The 24046-nt window shown below is 38.2% G+C and overlaps 2 protein-coding genes across 20 annotated transcripts in view; one reads left to right on the top strand and one right to left on the bottom strand.

The window, feature by feature from the left end:
• MIER1 (MIER1 transcriptional regulator) overlaps positions 1-23558 on the bottom strand; it is a 55880-nt gene extending 32322 nt beyond the window's left edge. For 2 of the 19 annotated variants that reach the window (XM_032615036.1, XM_032615086.1), the window contains exons 1-6: positions 23419-23558; positions 22217-22317; positions 19463-19553; positions 19184-19257; positions 9051-9075; positions 6063-6208 (exon numbers count right to left, since the gene is read on the bottom strand). In XM_032615036.1, coding sequence (XP_032470927.1) covers positions 6063-6208; positions 9051-9075; positions 19184-19243 — 231 coding nt within the window. In that variant the 5' untranslated portion in view covers positions 19244-19257; positions 19463-19553; positions 22217-22317; positions 23419-23558. Of the gene's footprint in view, positions 1-6062; positions 6209-7358; positions 7502-8880; positions 8918-9050; positions 9076-17739; positions 17969-19183; positions 19261-19462; positions 19554-22092; positions 22135-22216; positions 22318-22927; positions 23033-23095; positions 23210-23418 lie in introns of those variants that run through there. The other 17 variants (XM_032615017.1, XM_032615027.1, XM_032615156.1 and 14 more) reach the window with 16 other exon arrangements.
• Positions 23559-24046, top strand: part of WDR78 (WD repeat domain 78) — a 129093-nt gene continuing 128605 nt past the window's right edge. The window contains 2 exon segments of the mRNA XM_032614983.1: positions 23559-23738; positions 23741-23852. Coding sequence (XP_032470874.1) covers positions 23684-23738; positions 23741-23852 — 167 coding nt within the window. The 5' untranslated portion in view covers positions 23559-23683.

Below are 24046 nucleotides of genomic sequence, written 5' to 3'. Positions count from 1 at the left end.
CCTTTCTTTCTACTTCTACACGCATCTTTTTCCAAAAGTGTTCTTTCCTCCATTCCAAGCATGTATTTTGATTGAAAGCTTACCTCATGGACCTCATAGTATCTAACCCAATTAGAATCACTGTACTCCCTGGCCATGCATTTGGAATGGGCACATGACCCAAGGTGGACCATAATTTGTTTCCAGAATTTTACCAATAGCAGCTAAAGAATATAGGCTATATCTCAAGCAATAAATCTAGGAGCCTGAAAACTGACAAGATGTGAAGAAAATTAGTCTGAAAAAGGACACCACCATGTAAAAAAGCAGAAACAGAAAAATATGTTCTGGTGGCACTTGAGTCCATGAGGTCTAGATATCCCTCTGCCCTTAATGAAATTAACACGAGCCTTACAACTAAATCTTCATTTTGCCTAAGCTAGTTCAAGATGGATTCCTGTTATTTGTCCCCAAATATTTGATATAAAAAGTAATGCTGGGCTTCCCTGGCAGCGCAGTGGTTAAGAATCCGCCTGCCAATGCAGGCAACATGGGTTCGAGCCCTGGTCCGGGAAGACCCCACATGCCGCAGAGCAACTAAGCCCGTGCGCCACAACTACTGAGCCTGCGCTCTAGAGCCCGCGCTGAGCCCGTGTGCTACAACTACTGAAGTCCGTGCGCCTAGAGCCCGTGCTCTACAAGAAGAGAAGCCACCGTGATCAGAGGTCCGCACACCACACGAAGAGTAGCCCCCACTCGCCACAACTAGAGAAAGCCTGTGCACAGCAGTGAAGACCCAATGCAGCCAAAAAAAAAAAGAGAGAAAAACCTCAAAAAAAAAAAGTAATGCTATCCCGTAAAGCAAATGTTCTTTGCTATTTCCTTCTGAAAAAAGACTAAAAGATGAATAAAATGTGGCTGACAGTACATTATACTAGGGCCCATCAGTCACCTGTTCCAGAGACTTTCTCATTAGCTTATATTGTCGAAGTCTATGTTCTACCAGGTACTAAGGGGCTTTCCCCAAATTGAAACATCACAATAAAGTGTCAAGAGTGTTTTGTTCCCATTCATACAAGAGTTGAGAAATGGAAGGAGCAGATGAAAGAAAATTATGAGTCAATTACAGTGGTTCTCCACTGTTCGGGTGTTACAGATTTCTTTGAGAATTTTATGAGTAACTATTAAGATTTATTGAGTGATTATCATGTACCAGACACTGTGTTCAATGTTTTACATATATCATCCTTGTAATAACACTGAAGCTTAATAATGTTAAGCAACTAGCCCAAAGTTACACACTGAATAAGTAGTACAGTCTGACTCACTGCTTTACAGTGCCCTTACATACATATGCATATACACTCCCTTCCTCAAAACCTGATCCTAGGTTAAGTGTGCATCATCCTGATGGAGAGTGAAATACGATGTGCTGGGTTGATAGACTATAAGAAGTAAGAGAAAGTAAGGAAAGAAGTTGATAGACTATAAAAAGGAAAATGGACATAGTACAAGATGAATAAAAATCAGCCATGTGGACTATACCTACATATTGTGCTTTAAAATATAAGTTGTCTAAGCACTGTAACAAGAAGAGGGAAAATCATGCCTATATAAGCTCACCGGAGACCAGGTGGAGGTGGAAAGAATATAGACTTTTTCAAAGACAAACATCATAGCTGAAATTAAATCTGTCCTTAAACTTCACAACAATAGGGTAACATTACCAATCACCACCAGCAGCATTATAAGGCTGGAGTGGTATCCGTCTCCTAGCTGCACAGGAGGTGGCTCCCTCTCCCTCACACCAGGGGATTAGTCATTTAGCAATGACTGCACGTGGTACCAGGTGTTGGCCAATGAAGGGCCATTTGGTGGATGGACATAGTACTCTCTGTATACCTGTTGTGACTTACCAGTAAATACTTACTAAGTTGGGGGAAAGAAGGAAAGAGACTGATTTTCAGCCAGGAAGGCTTAAGACACCACATCCAGATTGGACAAGAGTGCTGGTTCCTAAGGTAACCAACCTCTTGGGGCTGGGGCTTCACTACAGAATAAACTATGAAGAGATGAAGGCAGTGAACTCTTCTTTATAATCTCCATGCTGGAGTTTCTTTTTTTTATCTGTATAATTCATGTGGTGTGTACACTTAAAAAAAACCTCAATCTCTCACATTTTAATCTTTATTCTCTAGCTCTGGAGATCCACTGGGTGAAACGTGTCTAGCACTTTAAAGTGTCAATTATTAACACTGCTATAATGTGATTTTCAAAACTATAAATACATAAAGATATAGCTGATCCTGATCCCTCTTCTCCCAAATAGACTGCTACTGTTAAGTGAGACCATGGGTTTTAAGAGTGCATTTGAAAAACAGAGTTAAACCTGCATATTGCCATTCCCAGCAAACCAAAGTTTACTATGGGAATGATTCTGACACTTCTAAGATCACTAATAAATTCTAACCTGTACATCTAATTCTCTTAAAACATTTAAATGCTGAACTTACCTAAAATACTTTATATTAATAAGATTCATGCATACAAACATAACAATACACATAAAAGCTAGTTTACACTGAAATTTTAGAATTCATATTGAATGAACTTAAAACTACAGGTTATTGCAGTTACTGATAACTCCTGAATGAATCAACTGTCAAAATTTTGCCCCAATTACATCAAAGGTCCATTTCATGCAACCAAAATGCCAGGCATAAACTACCTTATCAATTCCTGACACAACTATGATGTTTCACTTCTATAGAAGCAAATTAGTAACCAATGACAAAATCATGCTCACCTTTTTAATAAAAACTAAAACCAGTTTGGTTTGGACCTAAAGAGTTTACAACTATAGGAAATCCAATACATTGGCCGTGTAGCTTAGCTCTAGGCTACAGATAAAAGCACTGGTGATTATGTGCTACTTACACCTAAGCCTTAATTACTTTGGGAAAAGTTATAAGTACTCTCTGAGAAGGTTTAAGACTGTCTGGTTGAAAGGAATGATAAAAGATTGGTTCCCTTGTCTTTCTCTCCCTTTGTATATTTTAATTACTTTTTCCTAAAAAAGGGTCATTTGAAAGCAAATTTTGGGGGGTTGTAAGGGACTCGGGAAGGAGGTAGAATAAAGGAGAAAATAGGAAAAGACCATAACACAACCAAAATTTTAGTGAAGCCCATTAGTAATTTTGTACTAATTAAATATAGTAGCCCATTTTCTGAAATAAAATAATCATTCCACTTCATAACCTATTTTCACCTGTACTTGATTATCTCTTCTTGAGTAATTACTTACTCAATTACTTGACTAACACAGAATGTGAAAAAATGGAAAATATAAGATTTTCTTCCTTTACCCTTTATCCCATGGATGGGTTATTCAGAAAAAAGAAAATATATCTAAAGTGGTAAGTTTCTGTGAAATACAGGCAAATAACTAAAAATAACTGCATTTCCACTTCATGAATATATGAAGCCACTGTGACTGATTGTTAAATCAATCATTTCCTCTGATGTTCACCTAGGTTCTGAATCATCCAAGCAAATTATCCCAGTTTTTGAATGGCTTTCCAGCCTCTTATAAAGAATAGTTCTGACTCCAGATTCCTCGTGTTCTTTTTAACTCATCCTTGAAAAGCTTTTATAACAGCTCTACACCATTACCACTAAGATCAGTTCTGTTGTCTGGCTTAATAAAATATTGAATTGCTTAGGTATTATGGATTAAGCCAGTTTTAATCACTAAATGATTCAAAATGGGATCACCTGACAAGATTTGACTTAATAAAACTACTTTTCCAGCTCTTTAACTATACACTTTAAAAAGTTCTAGGGCTTCCCTGGTGGCGCAGTGGTTGGGAGTCCGCCTGCCGATGCAGGGGACACGGGTTCGTGCCCCGGTCCGGGAAGATTCCACATGCCACAGAGCGGCTGGGCCCGTGAGCCATGGCCGCTGAGCCTGCGCGTCCGGAGCCTGTGCTCCGCAACGGGAGAGGCCACAATACTGAGAGGCCCACGTACCGCAAAAAAAAAAAAAAGTTCTAAACTAAAATTCTGAAACATAATCTTTACTACTGTAAAAGTGGAAGAATTCATTTTTCGATGACATTATATACTCCAAATGCTTAAAGGCTGGCATGTCTTTTTTCTTACGTTCTTGTCATGGAGTTCAGCAGATTGTATACATAATACCTTTCAATGATAGCATACCAAACTGATTTATTCATTCATTCAAAAACTCTGGGTGACCACTCTTGCTAGGTATCATGAAATACATTGGTAAATAAAACAGACTATCCCTCCTCTCATGGAACTAAAGGATACAGACAAAAAAGTTAAACAAACATATAATTACAAATTGTGTTAGGTATAAAGAAAGCATTGAATGGGGTACAGTGGTTTATAAAAGCTGATTAGGGGCCAGGAAAGGCCATTCTGAGGAGGGAATATTAAGCCCAGACTTGAGAGGATAAGGAGCCAGATGCAGAAAGCACATACAAGAGAGTGGGAATGAGCTGAAAAGCCTTGAAGTGTGAAAACAAACAGCACATCTAAGAACAAAAGCAACTAGTGTAGCTATACAACTAGTGTAATAAAGGGATAAAGGACCATATCATGTAGGTGGCCTTGCTGGCCAGGGAAAGGAGTCTGGATTTTCTTCTGGTGTAACAGGAAGCCACTGAAGAGTTTTTTAAATAGAAGGCTGATATAAATTGATTTATATTTTGAAAAGATCATCATAGTTGCTGTGGTAATATATTGGAGAGAAGAGTGGTAAAAGAGGACATGAAAAACCAGTTAGGAAGCTACTGTAATAGTCTAAGCTAAAAATGATGGTGACCTGGGCTTGAGGGTAGCAGCAGAGATGGAACAAGAGCCAGATAAGAGATATTTCTGGATAGAAATTATAGGCTTATTTAAGAATGGATATTGAGAATGAAGAAAGATGACTCCCTGGTTTCTGACTCAGGCAACAAGGTAAACAGTAGTACCATTTTCTACTGAGATGGAGAATACAGGGAAGAAACAGGCAGAGGAAGGAGAACATCAATCAATAATTCTGTTTAGACATTTAAAATGTAAAGATGTCTACTGAGATACCCAAACAGAAATGTCAAGCAGGTGGTTAGATAAACAAAACTGGAGACAGGGAATAGGTTAATGCTAGAAAAATAACTAAGAAATACTGAGCATACACAGACACCATGGGATTAAATGAGATCAACCACCTAGCTTAGCAGTGTCTAAACCTGGTGTGCACACTTGGTGAAGATGTAGATTTGAGCCCCCCCCCCCCCCGCCCCACATTCTGATTCAGTGTGCCTGGGAGAGAGGCATACAAATGCACATTTCTTAGTGAGTCCATGAGTGATTCTGATGCAGCTGACCCTCATACTGTATTCTGAGGAGCACTGATTTACAGACAGAAGAAAACACAACCCAGAACTGAGAACTGGGAAATTCCAAATCTAATCCTTGAGGAAAGCAAGACGAGTCTACGAAAGACACTGAAGAGGAACAAGGAGATCGGGAAAACGACAGTGGGTGCTCTAAAATTCAAAAAAAAGAAGGGAATAATAAATTGTGTTAATACCTCTGAGAGTTAAGTAGAGAAAAAAGCGACCAAAGGATATAACAATAAAATCACTGGTTATCTTGATAGGAAAGGGGCAGAGACAATCTAGAGCACTTTATGGAGTAAGCAGGAAATGAGGAAGACGATGACAACTCATAAGAAGTTTTGCTTCTGAAGGGGAGTAAATAAAAGGTGCAGTAATTGTGGGAAGGCAGAAGGTATGTAAGAGGAAATTTAGTACCCTTTTTTATATATTTTTTGACCCAATATCTGTGATGTTTTACCAAAGTAACTACTGAATTCTAATTCACATAATAAAGTTCTTTTTAAAAAATTTCCAACTTTAAATTATCCCACCTATGACCACATAAAAATTTTCAGTATTGATTATATATAATACCACTTTCCCCAAAATAAAGTAGAGAAATAAAATTTAGTGTTTCCTCTCTCCACAAAAAAGTTATAACCACTTCATTCTCTAGCTCTTATTGTTATTTACCCTTGCAAGATCCTCTATTTCAGAACTGAAGTTTGTTTCTCCTTCCATCATTTCTTCCTCTTCTAATGTGCGTTCATCATCAAAATCATGAACCAGCATGTCAGCTGATGGATCAAATTCATGGTCATCTGATGTTGCTGAACCTCCTGGTAAAGAATATTTTAAACAGTTTGGTAAACCAAATTATGTGTACCTTATTAATATTAATTTAATGTATATGTTATCTGAAGCTGGATATGTCAAGTAAAAGTACGAGGGAAAAGCTATGCACAAAAGGCTATGCACGGGAAGTATTATTTGTTGTTTTCTAAAATTCTTGCCCTTACTTATCACCCCCCCACAAAATATCTTCTTTAAGGATTATTTTTTACCCTGTTTCACTTCTATATATTTACAGTGACAACCGCAAAACGGGGAGGAGGTGGGGGGAATGTTTGAAGAGTACTGTAATCTTCCAACAAAACGTGAGTTGTAAATAATAAATGGTCATATCAAATAAGAATGATCTTTTGTGTGAGAAAAGTCAATTCGTAATCAATTGATTGATATTTAATAGAACCAATGAATATGAATATACAGTCATGTGAAATACACAACCATCTGAATACACAGTCTAATGAAAATACAGCTGAACTCAAATATTATTTTATCACATATCCAGGAAAATATATTCTAATAACTCAAAGATAGAGTATAAAAAGCAAAGTTTATTAAAATTACATATAAAACTCTTATGAAAGGCATTAAAAATAATCCAGTAGGTAACTTGTATAAGCTAATCTATTTTTAGCCTCGTGGCTGGAGAATACTGTACTCAATAGGGTCAAAACTTGTAATAGGAGATAGCAAATGCTGGGCATATATAGTCTATAAACTATCCCCACATTTGGCTATTGCCAAACCTGGACTTAAGTTTACAAAAGCATTGTTAACTAATAAACAAATGAGTTACTTAACACTAAAAAAACCAAAAACAATTAGCAATTTATTTTTATCAATTTAAAGTGTTAAAGGTTATATTACCTTTATATATACCTACCCTTCTATTTCACTCCATTAAGAAAACCAATAAGTAAAAGAAAGAGATATAGAGGCTGATTTCTTGAAAAATCAGGCAATTAGGAATAAGGGGCACCAAGACTCCAGGGTTCTTGTTACCTCACAATATTTTCTTATGTGCCAAATACTATGCTTAAGCACTTCACATACATTATCTCATTTAATCTTCAAACAATCCTATGAACAAAAAACAAAAACTTGAGGCTCAGAGAGTTTAAATAGCATGTTTAAACTCACAGAGCCAGTAGGTGCCAAGAACGGAATTTTAATCCTGGTTCTGCCAATTCCAATGCCTTTGCTTTCACTGTGCTTCAAGGCTCCTGTAAGCCCGAGTTTCAGAAGCAGTAGATATTCTGCCTCAAAGAATACCTGAAAAGAGCCTATGTTCACAAAGATGAGTAAACTGCAAGCTAGGTCAGATGGCAAAGCACTGAGAAGTCAGTATGCTCTCTGAGGAACGTAACAAAATATTGATATTAAATATAAAATAACTAAATATATAATTGCTAAATCAAGTATTATCTTGTTATAATACAAATGAGTTATCAGAGTTTTAGAATGATTTATAAAATAAAAACACTTAAGAAATTATATTACTTTAATTTCTTCTGGAAATTAAGAAGAATGTGGCATAATTTTAGTAGGGGATCTTAGTACTAGGTGAGGGACTAGACACAAGGGTTCTGTAAGAGCAGTTTGAGAATCACTAATTTAGTTGTTGCTTCTTTGTCCCAATCATTCTTCCTTCTTTCTGAGTTTTCAATGGAAATGTCCCAAAACTTTTCGGTTCACACAGCAATCTTCTAGGACACTTAGTCGATAATGATGTATTCCTACAGATGTTGCTATATTTTTCTTCACCCTTGTTTTAGTTGACTTCTTTTTACCTTGTTCTTTGAGACCAACTAACCACCCTATTCCTTTCTGTTAATTACTAAGGCCCAAGATTAGGCTATCTCCTAGGGAAAAGAATCCCAAAAGTAAATTATTAGGGTTAGGGAGTCTGGTGCTTTGTGTAAGTATTTTGCTTCAGAGTTAAGGCTAATATCACTGTTTCGTCATAGAATTCCATCCTACTGCAAAATCACTAAAAAGTACCTTACATCTTTGCAAAGACTCAAAAGATAAATTCAGTTTATAATACATCACACGTGCACTCATTTAATCATTTTATTACCTTCCCTCCCCTAAATCCTCACCTCTAATGGCTACTAGATGTAACTGGTTTACATTGGTGGAGTCTATAGACAAACCATTTAGCCTGGGTCACATGACTACTATTATTAGCATCAATTCCAAAGTACAGATGTTACAAAGCACACAGCCTTTCACCAGTGGACCAAAAATGTTTTTACATTAAGTTTTTATTCCTAATTTTTTCTTAATTGCCTACAATTATTATTACTTAAAACAATAAACATTTCCTTGGACAGAAGCCTGATACTACAAATAATAAAATCTAAAAATAACTTTCTTAATTTACAACAACACTCATTTGTTGAATCTTTTATTTTACCTTTCCCTCTCTCATTATATGCGCTAACAGTATTTTTCTCAAATACTCTGAGTTTCCTACACAATCAAATATCTCTAAGCAGTTAATGTTTCCTTTTTAAAAATACACTTCAAATATACTTCAAATCAAACAGCAAATAAAAACTACACAAAATACATGTGGCAATTCATTTAAAAAAAAGAGAGAGAAAGAGAGAGAAGAAACCCACAAATAGTCACGAGGTTGAACTCACAGCAGCCTCACCTGTACCTTCATGGGCAGTCAAATATTTCATCCATTTCTTTTTCCCCAGAGAAAAGAAGCATTCAGAAGAAAAGCAAGTCAGATGATAGTCTAACTCCTCTAACCTTTATGTAACTAATAGGCCAAATGTTAGTCGAACAGAGATTATGAAAAATATAGAAAATACTTACCTGGACTTGAAGACTCAACAGATGGCTGAGTGGAGGAGAAAAGAACAAAAATTAGCATCTTTGTGTAGTAAATCTTTATAAACATTACAAGAATTATTCAATGACTGATATAAACACCAAAAACTATAGTTACGTTTTAATGTCTGAATTGTCTAAGACAAACTAAAACTTCCCATATAATCCCTTCTCTGACATGTTAAGTTAAACACAGAGAAAAATCTAAAACGTTCCTAAATCTAGAAACAAAGACAATAACGTTGAATTAGATTCAGATTTTAAAGGCAAACATGTATCTCATAATATATGTGGTTCAAGAGATATGATTCTAGATCCTGGAATTCTCTAAAATATTATTTCCTTATCAATACAGGGAAAACCCAAGGTTTGTTATCAAGCTGGTCTCTGGCTTAAAATGAGTGTGAGAAGGGAGGCAGAAACAATTTACAACATTGTTTAAAATAAAAATTTCGTTGTAAGAAAGCAGAAGGAAAAATTTAAGTGTTACTTCAGCACCAGACAGTACATTAGGTTAACTTTACTAACACAAAACATACTTTTAAATTACCACAGAATTAACAACCTTTCAAGCTCAAATCTGGGAAGGTTATCTAATGGAAGATCACAAAGATTCCCAATTATAATGTTCCTTCTACTGTACCATTCTACCTCTTATAAATTTAACCACAAGCATCTGGAAAATTTAAAGATAAAATTGTTAGCAACTTATTTTAGTGTTATCACCACTTGACAGTCTGTGGCTGTGTTTTATCTTAATTCAGTTAATTCACAATTATAAACAAGTCATCTGCAAACATCAACTCCTATAAATTCAATAATAGAAATTCAAAAAATGCCTCAAATGACGTAAACTTTATAACTGAAACCTTGCCTATTCATTTCAAGCTATCTATTTCATGCTCATTAGAAGTCAGAGATGCTGGAAGTCCAAAAGCACTAGGAAAAAGATAGAGATATTCTAGTGTTTTCCTTCTTTCTACTAAGAAATGGGGCAGAGAGGCAAGAACAAAATTGAAATGAGCAAAGTGCCCGATTTTTCAAAAGCTAGACATCTAAGACAAGTTCTTACAAGGTGTTAAAAGTCCATTTTGAAAACTGTCCACATTATGCTATTGCAGTAAGTATGCCATTCTAGAGTCCACGTGGTGACTTAGATTTTGAGGCATACTTTTTCAAGGGTCTTATTTTTTCCTTTTAATTCTTACAAAAGAATGGTTCTTGCCTACAGCATTGTCTCATTCTAACAAAAGACCAACAGTATTCAGTATTATATATTTTCAAGTGTCACACCACCATCTTTACTTAAAAGTTACTCTGCCACAACAGAGTGAAAACAGTGCTACTGTTAAATTTGGTTCCTCCAATGGGAAGCTGTAGAGCAGGGTAACAAAGAATGTAACCATAAAAAGGGTTTTTAGCTTGCTTAACATCTTTTGAACAGTTATATACTTCTAGCTCAAAATAGATTTAACACCACACAAATTATTACACAGCAAATCAGTATTTTAAAATATTAATCCACTTCTACTTCATACTTTATTTCCTAAGTTTAAGCACAACCTCTGTTCAAGGCTACAGCAAAGTTCTATCTTCATCTGGTCCCAGGTTCACTATCCACAGAGTAGCCTTACAATGCTGTTTTTCCTTTTTAGTAAACTTCTGAAATTGGTTTGCATGGCATAAACAAAAAGAACCCAGGACTTCTTTCAAATTAGCTAAAAAGAAATAGCTCTTTGAGCATTTGGTTCTTTTTGAACACTTCAATAATTATTCCACTTAACAATCTTCTGATTAAAAAGGCTGATTAAAAATAAGTTATTCCACTGAAGAATAAAAGGTACATTTTCACTGATGTTATTAGATATTGGCAATAACAGAGATACTGAATTGCGACTGGCGTCTGTATTTGTATTTGTAAGACGCCTCAGACTGTGCTAAATGCCAATAGACACCACACTGATTGTTGTTTTACTGGTAAATAGTTACCACTTTAATGTTCTGAAAAAGGCCTGAAATATCTTCCATTTATTAAGATACCAAATGTTTAGAGGACTGATAGCATTTGTAAGTATAGCTGGCATAAGGTAGAACACTCAGTGCTCAAAGATAGCACTAATCATATTATGTAAGACATACTAGAATGTTTTAAAACCGTGATTTGATGGATGGTATATCTAGATTAGAACTGGGGGAGGGGAAGTAGGAATGGTTTGCCTATAGATACATATTTTAGTATTCCATGTTCAAAATAAAATTCTACTGTATCAGTTTGATGAAGATGGGAGACTGGTTTCCTGAAAGTTAATTATATCCAATTAAATCAAAGATGAGCTTCTTGAAAACAGGCATTTGAAAATAGTGTATACTGTAAACATTACTTTTGTCCAACCAACAAACTAAATGATTATCTTTCAAATGAAATATGAGTTTAGTATCATAATACAGAAAACTTTAGTATGAAATGAGGGCATTTTTTATTTAGGTATTTAAAAGAACAACAGAACCAGCTTATGTTCATAGAGCACTACATATTTTCAAATGCATAAGGTTACCTGATCATAAACCTGACAATAAAACCTGACCCACCTACCTCATTTTATAGATTAGCAAACCCAGGGAGATAAACTGACTTGATCAAGGTTCCACGGTGGGTGGTGAAGGTAAAGCCTAGGATCTGATTCTTTCTATACTTCCCATGGAAACAACTATGTTAAAAAAAAAAAATTATCTTTACCTCTCTCCTCCTTACTTTCTCTTTCTTTTTAAAATGGTTTTCATCTATCCAAAGCATGTTTAAAAATGTGACTGCAAGTTGTCATCTGTCATGTCAGACTCTTATTTATGTCACATTAGGAACTGGTATCTCTAACAATACCCTCCAGAAAAACCTGCAACATCTACTGTTAATGACTACAGTAAATTAGAAAGGAAGACGGAGGGGAAAAATAAAACTAAAGCTAAACAGGTAATCATTTGTAGCAATACCTATTTTTAGCAAAAGCTCAAATTATAAAATGTAAGCAGTAAAGAAAATTTTTACATTGGGGATTAAAATGCACTGAAAATGCACTCATACATTACTGGCAGAAGTATGAGTTAGTTTAAGCATTCTGGAGATCATCTTGCCAACATGAACTTACCCTACTGATATGCCTAAAACAGCACACCAAGATACATGTATATCATGTATCACCACAAAGTTGTCTATAGCAAAGAGTTGGGAAAAAATTTAAGTCCATCCTTTAACTAGTTAGAAATGAAATATAGTTTTTCCAAGCAATGGAACATTATTAATCCACTAAAAAGAATGAGACAGTTCTGTTTCTGTTGATTGAGAAAAAAATGCTAAAAAGAAATATATATGTATATATAAGTACATGTATCTGGATAAATAGACAGCTATGTTAGGAGTAAAAAGCAAAGTATAGAGGAGAGAGTAAATTGGGCTGGGATATACATAAAAAGTTTTCCCCCAAAAGGATACACAAGAATCTGTTAACAACAGTTACCTCTAGAGTATGGGTTGCAGAAAGAAGGCTTTTTTCATTTTATACCTTTCTGTACTGTTGGAATTTTTTAACCACTTGCAAGCATTACTCTTTGTTTTTTAAAAAGGAAGTCAGTAAAGACTATCTCGTGGAATTATGAGCTATTTTCACTTTCTTCCTTTACTTTTAGATTTTCAAGAAAACCTAGTATTTGCCTTTTTTTTCTTTTTTAACAAGTTTGTATAATTTTGAAAAATAACCTAGTTTTCTTTTAGGTACATACGTAATTGTTTTATCTGAGATGGAAAACACTAGAGAGACAGAATATGAATAGGCTAAATCAAATTAAAGAATGAACTCTGTTAACTTTTATAGCAACTTTTATACTGTCACCCATATATATGATTCAGTTGATCAAGCTGCTAATAATTGTAAAACATTCAATGCCTCAGATTTGTTCAAATGTTTTTCTTCTGTATTTTTCTAGACCATGGTAAGAAATATCCCATATACCAGAAAACTGCCAACTGAGAGATAAAAGATCAACTAACTAGAATATCACCATTACTAAAACATAAATAAATAAGCTAGTAAAAACATCAAGTAGTCATTAGACTCTTTTATCCCAGGCAATCAAGAGCATATTTTTCAGTAAGTATAACTGTCCTAATTGTTCCCCTCAAACCAATTCCACCACCATTTAAGTATTATTACCACCTACTTAGTAATGCAGACACTGAATCACAGATTCTCACCGGGATGAAGACAGAAAGGAGTTTAGGGCCTACTCCAGGGTGGAGAAGGCAGGGACACTGTGCCAGGGCCCACCATCTCTCTTCCTCCATACACAATTAAATCACTTAACTTTGCTGTTGGTTAACAAAGCCTTGGAGTTAAAACTAGCAAGTTTACCACAGTAGTAGTAATTCAGAGGATGAACTGCTATTACTAAGCACTAGGAATTCAGAGGCCTACTAGGTTCCAGTCTTAATTGTGCCACAAACGGCACCATCTAGGACAAATTGCGTAAGCTCTCTGCTCAGTTTCATCTGCCCTTAGATGAAAAGATTTAGATTTCTTCAAGTTTAGTTCAATTTCCTTTGAGATCTAAGTTCTTTACTTTTATTATGAATTGCTCAAAAGACATAAACACTACTGAGGAGTACTTAGCTCCATGGATGGGATATGTTTAAGATTCTTCTAAATTTTTTTTTTAAATCTAGGGCTACTAGGAAAAAAAGATCTCAATTTGCAAAAAGCTTTTGGGGGTGGCTACTTTATGAATTTCATATCTACATAAACCTAATTATACAAGTCATTCTAAGCCACGGCATAAGTCGAACAGAATGGGTCCCAGCAACAACTGGTATGTGAACTTAATCACTGCAATGAATTTGCAAATCTTTTGAAATATACAGGGACTCCATGTGAACTTTATGCAATAAATTTCTATATAGCTGATTATCTTTTATGAAGAAACACTGAAGTTTCACTGGCAGTGTTGTATTTCTGAATAATTTGGGAAAATGATTAGAATTCTCTAAAAGAAATTCACTTCTATATTTCCCAACTAATCTTTCCTACCTTAACAAGCACTTTGACTATTACTCCTTCTGAATTAAGCTTTTTAAGACTTTCATGCATTGGTGTTAAGCACTTTGGATAATTCCTTAATAGCTCTGTAAGTATAAACACCAAAAAAAGGTTTTTTTTCATTAGCAGTTTTAAGGCCTAAATTCATTGCAGTAAAACAAGTTTTGTTTAAAGTAGAAATTAACACTATCAAGAACAGCAGTCAAGATGATCCCATTTTCTTAAGAAACAAAATTCAAATACCCTTGAAAAATGCTAAACAGGGAGTCTGTTTTTAAGAGAAATGGATAGATTGGACAGTGAATAAATAAGATTATGTATTATTTTTGGAAATACTAAAATACTTTAAACTAATACAGAATAGCAAATCCATTAAATTTTCTTCTCTTTATGAGACAACAATATGGCCTAGGTGAAAAGACAGGTCTTGCACTATGCTGTAGCTTTTTTTCCTTGAAAAGGAAGTCCCTTATGTGTTTACAAACTCTGAAATAAAAAACAAATTGTTCATTCCCAAAGGTCTGTACACCACATTCCTTATAAAACCCAAAGGATCGCCTATTTCTTCCTCTTATTCTCTCTCTCATTGCCTTTGTAAAACTGCCACTGCCCTGTAATTTCCTTCCTTTAAGTGTGACTAGGAGAGCCTCCTTTTGGAAGGTTGATTAATAATTTTAAGAGATAATAAACAATGAGAAATGTTACCAAAAAGTATTAAGAAAGGGAGCATATGCTATTACTTCTGTATACATTAAGTATGTTTTTAACGTTACTACAATTTTAATAAGCATTAAACACATACTTCCTATTATGGACTAAGATGATCAGATGAAGTATGAAAAATTAGTGTTTTGTATTCACATCTAAAGCAAATTGTATTTAAGAATTAAATATTTTTCTGGAGAAACAAGGTCAGGGTCATTCTATGTAGGAAACAACAACAAAAAAGCACAGAAGCATAATACCTACATTTTTCTCTGGAAACTTATTTCTTCAATAACCCGTTTTCCCCTCAGATTTATCAAATAAACGCATACTGTCACTTTGCGCTTACTGCTATTTTATCAGTTAGTGTCAATACTCAGGTCTATTTAACCAAAAGTGCAAGAGCACTGCATTTGAATTATTTTACCACATGCTTTGTATTGGCAGCATAAAGAATGAATCTCCTGAGCATTCACATAAAAGTAAAAGCACTCTATAATATAAAACAAGCATTTCTCCTTATCTAATTTTTAAAATGACCAGTCTCTAAAATCATTCTAAAAATTTTTTTTTATTCTAGATTTTCTGTAGGAGATGAAGGTTCCTCCACTCTTCCTACAAATTCACTATAAATAAAACCATCTACAAGTAATGGAAGAATATAAAAGATGAATTTTTAAGATACCAGGTCACTAAAAAAGTGCACTGAAAACAAAATTCAGGGTTTTTTTCTCCCTGAAACTGAACTATCCATGTGTTCCTACAGAAAATGAGAGTTCCATTCTCCAAATGACGTAATGTTTAAGCAAACTAAAACATACACTTGAAACTATTAGGAAATGACCAGTGGCTCAAAATATTGCTTTTCTTCTCTTACATGAATGCAACCATCTTTAATTTCTAAAACAAATAAAATGTTAAAATGCTTTTATTTACATATTAAGTTTTCAGTGTGGTAGGCAGTTAAAATTTCTGAGTTTTCACCGTATTTTCATACACTAAGATATTTTCCTTCAGTAATATCTTGCTTTAAAATATGACTACAGAACTTAAAGCTCAAACCATTGTGATCAGCACCACGAGGCAAGAAACGACATCTCCTATTACAACACACTGCTGCTTATCTAATGGGCATGGGATCCAATGAAGACTACTTGACAAAATATATGTAAATCCAGCTACACAGAACCCCTTCCCCTCTTACATATGAAGGAAAGAATCACTTAAGAACCTCATCAAGGCTAAAAACCTTTCAGCCCAGTGAAATAAATCCAGTCACATTTAAGTGAAATACAAAGAACTATGTTTTCTCCAACTCATAATTTCTTGAAATACAATTATTTAACCACAAAGAGCAAAAGAAATTGAAATAAATCCTAAGATCTAAATTTAGTTTTAAATCAGAATATTGAATTTTTAAAAATAATACTGGCAGCAATCAATCCTGCTACAGTAAAATCTCTTCCTCTTTTAATAGCAAATACTCCAAGACATAAATATAAAGTCAGTTTCCATAAAGGGGAAGGAGCACCCTAAGAGCCACTCCAGAAAACTGTTTAAGCTTTAGGTCCCTCCACTCAACAGGTACATGAAAAGGCCTCCAAATTAAGATTCTTTTCCATAACCTATGTTTCTGTATTCCAAGGTTTAAAAAGGAGAAATTATGGTATTGTTAAGTGTACTCACCATTGACTTCATTTAGCAAATAATGAAGACAAAAACTGGGGTTGGATGATAAATAAAATTACCTACTTCCTGAATCTGTTTTTAGGTGCCTCTGAGACTATGAAAATGGTAATTCTCACATGAATAAAAATGGCTTTATCAACGTTTAGAGTGGCTCTACTCAAAGAAGACATAAAAGTCCAAATATATCACCTCTTGAACTGCAGCGAGTAAAGGACAGCGAAATTCTTCAGACGGTAAGGGTAAAAAACGTGTTAAAAAAAATCAAATATTTAAAGGTTTAAATCAGAGGGAAAAATTTAAATCTCCAGTAGCATATACTAAATTCAAATTAATCGAGAGAGGTTGTTTGCCCACCGATCTGAGGCCCCAAAATGTAAAACAATCGCCATCGAAAAAGGGGGCTTTGGCAACTCGTTTACTAGAAAAAGAGCAAACGGGGGAAAAAAAAAATTTTCCCTAAGGGGTAAAAAAGCTGGAAGAGAAAGAAGACAAGAATAGACAGCCTAGATTTGCAAGGGGGGTAAATGCCTGGAAAGTGATGGGGGGTAAGAAAGGGAGAAAGCAACTCTTCTGAAACATAATGAGTAGAAGAGGTTCTCCGGTGGGGGGAAAGGGGAATGTTTGAAGAAATGGGGAGACTCCCCTAACCTAGAGGGATGGATTGCGAAAGACCAGGTTTATTTCTCCACGCTCATCTGGTCACCATCTAGAAAATTACAGAGTTAATCAAAGGCCGTTTTCCCCAACACAGGCAGAATGTCAGTAGCAATCCGACTAGGGTGACGCGGAAGGGCGCAACAGCATCTCGGCTAGGGAAGGAAGAAACTTCGCAAGAAGAGGAAGCAGCAGCTCCTCTCTTGGCCCCTAGCACCGGCCGGCGAAGTTGCGCCACAGGCGCCCCAGCCCCGCGGGCGCCCCCTCCCCCTCGCCCCTCTCCGTACGCACGGCTACGCAGCCCTCGACCCTTCAAAGTGCCCCCCGAAGTCCAACTACGCCTCCGCTTCCTCCTGCCCCCGGACCCATCCCAACTAAGTTCCACGGAAAGCTCCCGCCCAGAGCGCGGCCTGTTCCGGACAACAGGTGGGCAGTGGCGCCAGCAGGGCTGGGCCTCCCCTAGCCAGGCCCACTCCACTCCTCCCCGGCCCGGACCTGGGGGCGCCCGGCTCCGGGACGGGGAGGGGAGCTCACTCCCTTACCTCCGCCATATTTGCCGTACTGACGGGTCACATCTCCGCGGCGGCCGCAGCTGGGTCACGGCCAGAACCCGGATGTAAGACTCGGCAACGGGACTCCAGCCGCCGCCGCCACCGTCTCTGCCGCTCCCGCCGCCGCTGCCTCGGCGGGAACGCGCAGGAGCCGCCCGAGCGCGCCCACCACACCCCACTCCGCCCCCTCGCGGCGCCCGGGCTGAGCTGGACTAGAGGGAAAAGGCCGGAGCGCGCGCGCGCGGCCCCGAGGCAGCCCTCCCCCGGAGGAGCGCAGAGGAGGCGGAGCCAAGGTGGGTGTGGGGGGAGGCGGGCATCTTAGTGCCGGGCGCCTGCCCTAGCGGATCCGCGACTCCAGCCCCGGAGAGGGCTCTAGGGACCAGAGAGGTCGAGGAAACTAGCCAAACTAGCCGCGTCCTGCCTTCATATCGCAGGGGAAAAGATACGATACATTTCACATGTAGGCCTTTTTTGAAGTGCATTTGTTAGAAAACGGATGTTGCTGTGATGCAACAGCTGCAACTAGTGCGCTTTGAAAGCGGTTATCCCTTGACAGATATTTCTCTCGGTTCTTTCCCTACAGGAACTGTAAAATCCCATGTACCAAAATCTTAGAGGTCACAGCAGAGATTAAGAAAAGGGATTGTGCTAGGTAGACTGCCATCCTCATATATCATTTGCTTTTCCTCACACACCTTCTGCAATGCCAGTAGCAACATAATTGTGCAACTGCTGAAATCTGCACAACTAGAGAAAATTTTTAAATGTGAAATATTGAAAAGCTGCTCTTTAATAGATATAAATAATCTCCGACTCGACTGCATAGATGGAGAACTTGCTTATGTGCAACGCCTGAAATGCCTGCAAGTTAAAAGTTTATTTTAATGTATAGGCCTAGAACTGCCAACTGGCTTTGGTGACAATTCTGATGACTGCCAGAGCCAAAGATTGCAAAATAACAAACATGTTTCACCTCCATTACTAAGGCAGATACTGGGTAATGCAAACGTGATATTAAAACGTGCACTAACACATTTTACCAAACCAGAAGTTAGAAAGTCTTATTTCATAAAGACCTGTTTTCCCCCAAATGTTCAAGGGTTCTTCTTATTGCAATTTCAAAAATGACTACCAAAATCAACAAGTTATATATGAAACTCATTCATTCCCTCCAAATAATGTGATGCCAGCACTACAATATATTGCATAAATGTGCACGTATACAATTTTTCTTTAAACTGATACTTAACTTACAAGGAATATGGGGAAGTCTGTTTTAAGTTATTTGTATTCCCTTAAAATTCTAGACTCTATTAAGTAGCTTATTTCCACAGATTCAACATTAACTTGAAATTCGTATGTCCAATAATAATTTGTGCATGAATATTTTGTGCATTTATAGGTATATGAAGTAGCTGCTAAGTAAGGACATTACCTGGTAATATGACAGGAAAAGAGTCCACAGACAGTCTGTAAACCAATTAAACATAAACATCTGATGCACATTTTCTACTGAAAGAAAAGCAAGGGAAAGAAGAGAAAGGAAAACTTTAAGGTTCCCAAATCTACAAACAATTTTTACCATTAACTGTACTGTACAGTATTTTCATTTTATTTTTTTATAATATTTATATAAAAGTGTTTTTCAGGATTCCTTGAGGGAATAAATATTTTAGCATAGGTATACAGTTTCTAAGTTACCCTGTTGAATTACCTTAGTCCTTTGGACTCGAAATAGAAATGACTTTTGTATAAGCCAGTTCATATTCAAACACTTTTCACTTTGAGATGCTTGATGGAAACATCTGTGAAGGCAAAGAACAATGTATGTGCATAGACCTGAGGTGGGTAAAGATAAGAAAAATAAGGGGCCTAGAGGTAGAAACTCAGGCTTTATAAAACCACTGGTTGAAGGAGAATTATCCATTTAAATACTAAAGCTAATATATGAAATTCAGCGGGTTCTCAAAAGGAAAATTTAAAAGTATTGTCAAAATGCAAGGTACAGGAATAACTTGCTTAAGCCTGTTAAATCTTTGATTCTTCAGTTAATTCATCAACAAGAATCCCAATTGTGATAAAGAGCTGGGGATCACGGTCCCTCAAGCTACTGAATAAATAAGCTACTGAATAAATTCTGAAATTGTCAGGAATATCGAGGTCTGGGACATATTTGAATAGATATCCATCTTACTGATAAATGACTTTTAGGCTTATTAATATTGTGTTATCAATTTTACTATTTTTATGTGGCATTATCGTTTAGGGGAAACATTCCCTCTACATTTTTCTCCTTCCTTTTTTTGTAAATGTGGGTTACATGATTTTTTTTTTAGGTTCAGATATTCTAAAGGTAAAAAGAAACAGCTCCAATATTGTAAGTCATTGGTAACATTATTATTGAATTCAGTATAGTTTTACTCCCCATTTTATTCTAGTGCTATACTTCAAAAATTTTAAGGAGCCATCTTAAGGAAAGCAAATTTTCAAAACGCTTGCTTACCTCTTCAGTAACAAATATGTAAAAATTAACTATTCATTAGTCATAGAATCTTAATGTTGTCTAGGTGGGAATCCCTCATTCTGTTTCCCCACTACCAGGCTTGTCTGCCTAAGCTTAAACACCTCCAATGACTCACTGTCTCATGAAAAGGCTGCTCTTCAAAAAAACCTCTAATGTTTGGAACATTCTTCTTTTTAACAAACCAGAATCTACCTCCTTGTTATTTCCACCCATTACCCTGAGTTCTTCAGCACTTTGGATTAATTCAACAGATGTCTTCTTTGTATTCAAATACAAACACTCAATATTTATACTTGGGTCAACAAAAAATAAATCTTTAAAGCCTACTGATACCAGAGGAGCTGAAAACGGGACATTACAGAGTTGAAAGCATGAGAAAATTCACCGTTGCCTATGAGCTGTTTAAAATTATTACGGTTTATAATCTTTATTTTGTGATATCCAAAATGGTAGCTGTTAAAATTGTGTAGTAAAACGTTTACAGTTAAGCTAAAAGGTGTGGTTAATTCCAATTATATGTGAGGTTTGTGGCTAATGTCTCAAAACAAAAAAAATCACTATACAAAGCCTGAATAAATGCCTCTTTAGCTCCCATTCCCCACCTAAAGGCTTTCTTATTTTCAGGCAAACCAACATTAACTTTTACCACATAAGCTACTCAAAACTGCTGCTATATTGGGAAATTCTTTTTAAGCAATTTACTGCATACTCCATTAAAAAGTTTTAAACAATTTTATAGAGGCTGCAATTCACAAACATACATATACACACACACACACACACACACACACACACACACACGAACCCCTCGAAGTTATTTTGCTATTAACAAAAGCATTTTAAGGTCTCAATTTTTCTTCAGCCAGTACCCCAAACTAACCAATAAGTAAACCTGGCAATTTACACATACCTAAGAAATATAACCTTTTATTCAGGACCAATACCTGATTCAAATATAATGTATACAATATAAACATGTTATGCACTTCAAAAAGGTACCTCTCAAAATGCACCAAGAAGGGCTTCCCTGGTGGTGCAGTGGTTGAGAGTCTGCCTGCCGATGCAGGGGACACGGGTTCGTGCCCCGGTCCGGGAAGATCCCACATGCCGCGGAGCGGCTGGGTCCGTGAGCCGTGGCCGCTGAGCCTGCGCGTCCGGAGCCTGTGCTCCGCAACGGGAGAGGCCACAGCAGTGAGAGGCCCGCGTACCGCAAAAAAAAAACCAAAAACAACAACAACAAAAAAAATGCACCAAGAAAACAATTCAGACTCTGGGGCTGTTTGAATGAAATAGATTAAAACAGCACATTCAAAACCCTAAAACCAAATTCTGTATCTAACAATTTTCAGAGTCCATGAGTCCCTTTTGAGATTATTGTGTTAACTATTTCCTTAAATTTTTATTTAAGAGTGACAGGCTACACATGATGTGCAGGTGAAAATTTATGGATAACTATACTAATTTGGTTGAAGATAGCTAAATGTCAAAAAACTTCACCTATTTTTAAAATGTGCATTTTAGATAAATTGAGTTTTACCTTTACTCTAGCAGGCAAAATGTAGGTTACAAAGCAGTAATGCATTACACTTGGAAGCCCCACATCTATGACAATCAGCATCATCTTTTTGTTAGTTTGATTTTTATTATTAACGCCACCCGAAAACACCTATATAGCCTTTTGGTTCTTCAAAGAACAGTTCTGGTTTTTCTTTTCATAATTTTTACATAAAGAGTTTTATCCAGTAGCTCCATTTTATCAGATTATCACAAACTGATACTTTGATAGTTTTTATATTGTTGACATGTTATTTTTATCTCACCCAAATTCTGGAAATTATTGGCCCATCAGCAGTTCTCAAACACTGGAAGAGTAATATAACATTTATATTACTTGAGGGAGTTTGGACTTTCCCTCCCTTAATCTCCAAGTGTGCCCCTGCCTACCAGCATCACATCCGTCTTGTCTGCATTGAACCTCAACCAGTTGGTTCTTAACCACGTCCGAAACTCAGCCAGGCACTGGGAGAATCGAGCCACCACACCATCTGGATCAAAGGAAAGAGAGCCTCAGTAGTAACGAGACTAGAGACGATGATACTACAAGCTCACCATTCGCCCTGTCTCTAATTTTTAAAAAGACGGCCAGGAATTAGGACAGGAATCCCATGACAATTTTAGAAAAACATTAATGAGTCTTGAGTCATGCAATTTGTAACTGATGATAAAGGAATAAACGCGATCCAATAAATAGGTCGCCTCATTCCACCCATGATTGAAGAAAGGTTCACTCAAGTCCGGGTCATCTCGTCTAAGCGGCCTCAGTAGACGGGCCAATCTTGGAACTGCATAAGCTTTTCTGCAAAATTAAGAGTTTTAGCGTTGGAAGAAGCTCTAGGTATAACTGGGGCCCCCAGAGAGAGGTAGTGACTCGCCCAAGGTCACACAGCAAACGAGGACTAGAGATGGTCTCCAGGCCAGAGATCTTTCCACCAAAAGCTGAAAGAACAAGGCCATTCAAAGACTAGGGAGGCATCTGCCCCCAGGGATACACCCAAGGCCTGGGAAGACCTCATTCCCTCACAACAGCCTCTTCGAGCCTCTCTTCCCTCCCTCACTCCCTCCGAAAAGGGCCGGTTTGCCCAAGACCCTGCTCACCACAGGGGGCTGCAGTGGGAGCAGGAGCCTTCCAGGTCTGAGACAGAACCCGGAGATACTGCGGGAAAGAGATGGAGCCACAGCGGGGCGGTCTGCTTGACCCCACCCCGACCGCGTTCCGGGGCCGACTGGAGAAAGGCGGAAGCGGACAAGGCGAAGTGAACTCACTCCGCAGCTGACTCCCAGCGCGCCGCGGACGCCGGGGAAGACTAGCGCCGCCGCCGCCACCACCACCAAAGCAAAGACCAGTCCGGGAAGGGGGTGGATGGCGATGGAGAGCTGCGCATGCGCCTTGGGTGGCCGGCGCCACTCCGGGAGGGGAAGCGCGCCCGGCGCGCTCTCTCAGCCCCTCCCCGGAAGTTAAGGGTCTTCCGGGCGGTACTCTGCAGTGGGGGAGGGGAAGGAGAGAAAGGGGACCGAGGACACCTCGGGAGCCCCTCCACCCAAACAGGGCTAGAAGAGGAGAGGTGGTTTATGGAGGCTGCACTTACAGCCGCTGCCGCCGCTGCCGCCGCCACCTCCGCTGCTGCCGCCGCCGCCTGAAGAAGCCCCATCCATCCGCCTGCAGCCCGGGAGACTCAGAGCCTGGGAGGGGCCTAGGGCCCGGGCCGCCCGCCTCCTTGTTCTAGTCGTCGTCCGGGGCTTGCTCTTGCTCCACCAACCCTCTGTCCTCCCCTCCGCCTCCGCCCTCCTCCTCGGCCTCCAGCCGCCAGCCAACCGCGCGGCCGCTTGTTGAGCCAAGGCTCCACCGTCTCCATGACGCCCGGCAAACATTCCCGTGCCTTAGCCGGAGCCGCTGACGCCGGGGGTTGGGGTACAGGGGCTCCAGAAGCAGCCAGGGAAGGGGGTGGTCGACCACTCCCCACCCAGTCGCCACCATGCCCATCTCTCCGGTAAACAGCCGCAAGCAGCCGAACGTCGGGGTGTAAGTTCCGGCGCTAAAACCTAGGTCCATTCCCCTGGGTCCCGGAGGGAGCCCTTTTAGATCTTAGCACTTACTGCATCTGTGTTCAGTCGGCAGCCCTCGAACCTGCGAGGCGGCAATGTCTACTTCGTTGGCCTAGGACTGCCTTTTCCAAACCTCTACTGCTGTGCTTGGTCGAGAAAAGACTTAGTTTG

The sequence above is a fragment of the Phocoena sinus genome, chromosome 1 (assembly GCF_008692025.1).
Source record: "Phocoena sinus isolate mPhoSin1 chromosome 1, mPhoSin1.pri, whole genome shotgun sequence".
Lineage (NCBI taxonomy): Eukaryota > Metazoa > Chordata > Mammalia > Artiodactyla > Phocoenidae > Phocoena > Phocoena sinus.
The sequence above is the reverse complement of the archived record's forward strand: the minus strand, read 5'-3'. Positions and strand labels throughout refer to the sequence as shown.